The sequence below is a fragment of the Lottia gigantea genome (genome assembly GCF_000327385.1).
Source record: "Lottia gigantea unplaced genomic scaffold LOTGIsca_63, whole genome shotgun sequence".
NCBI lineage: Eukaryota > Metazoa > Mollusca > Gastropoda > Lottiidae > Lottia > Lottia gigantea.
The window spans coordinates 948574-949695 of record NW_008710145.1 but is presented as its reverse complement, the minus strand read 5'-3'; the positions used below and the strand labels follow the sequence as shown (position 1 = coordinate 949695).

The 1122-nt window shown below is 38.7% G+C and overlaps 1 protein-coding gene across 1 annotated transcript; it reads left to right on the top strand.

Moving 5' to 3' along the window:
* Nucleotides 1-215: 215 nt before the first annotated feature.
* On the top strand, nucleotides 216-1032 carry LOTGIDRAFT_128925 (hypothetical protein; the record flags this gene model as incomplete). Its single annotated transcript, XM_009064525.1, has 3 exons — nucleotides 216-526; nucleotides 646-763; nucleotides 889-1032. 3 exons carry the CDS (start codon nucleotides 216-218, stop codon nucleotides 1030-1032), a joined length of 573 nt encoding a protein of 190 aa, XP_009062773.1.
* Nucleotides 1033-1122: the final 90 nt, after the last annotated feature.

The following is a 1122-nucleotide window of genomic DNA, read 5'->3' as shown; positions in this document are numbered from 1 at the left end:
TCTTCGATGATAACGAAGGCTCCAGTGACAGTGGATTCGGCAGCTCTCCGGAAACATCATCGTACAGGAAGAAAAGTTTTACAACCACAAAATCCAGAAAACGACTGTTTTCCTGCAAGCGGAAAGCAGTTGCCGATGACGAAGATTTCGCAACATCTCCAAAGAAAAGAATGTCAGTAGATAATCAAGACTTTGTCATGAAAGCTCTGGAACGAATGGAAGCATGTGCCCTCGGTTTGATCGGTGACGCCAGCTCTACACACAGCTTGCCAACTATGTCTGGGAAGCATACTGATCTACCAACTATAGATTCGTCAACAATGTCCAGTCTTTTCAACAGTTCTTCAAATTTTACCATTATTGATTGTCGTTATCCATACGAATATCAAGGCGGTCACATTCAAGGTGCTATAAACATCTACACTGAGCAAGGAATCCAAACGTTCATGGAAAGTCGTCTTCATTCCACAAAGAACGATATTTTGATATTCCACTGTGAATTTTCGTCACACAGAGGACCTAAGCTGTAAGTATTAACTGACTTTAAATTGAGAAGCCTTGAGTTGATATCTTTTCAAAGAGAAACAGGGAGCAACAGGCAGACTATGTATGTCTTCATTAACAAAATTATCTTTTATTTTACAGAATGAGGTTTCTTCGAAGTATGGATCGCAAACAAAATAGCCACAGATATCCAGAGCTTAACTTTCCCGAAATTTATCTTTTAGACGGAGGATACAAAGCATTTTATCAACACAACAAGGTAGGTCTCGTTGTCAAACAGCGTTTTTACCAAAAATATTTATTATCATTTTCCCACAAAAGTAGCAATCGGTCAAGAATGTTTGAAAAACGTCGTGTTTAATTTTCTTTTCTTTTCTTATCCAGGTTCAATGTAATCCTCAAGCTTACCTACCAATGTTACACGAAGATCACTCAAAAGACTTACGCCATTTTCGTGTCCGATCAAAGTCGTGGACAGCCGGAGAAAAGCGAACAAGATCTCGACGAGTCATTCGGTCGCCCTATTAAATTGCTTGGTTTTGTGAAAACGATTAGGTGTTTTTACACAATTTACTGATAAGCAGATCTGTGATATTTTGACTGTTAATTCTCTTGTTA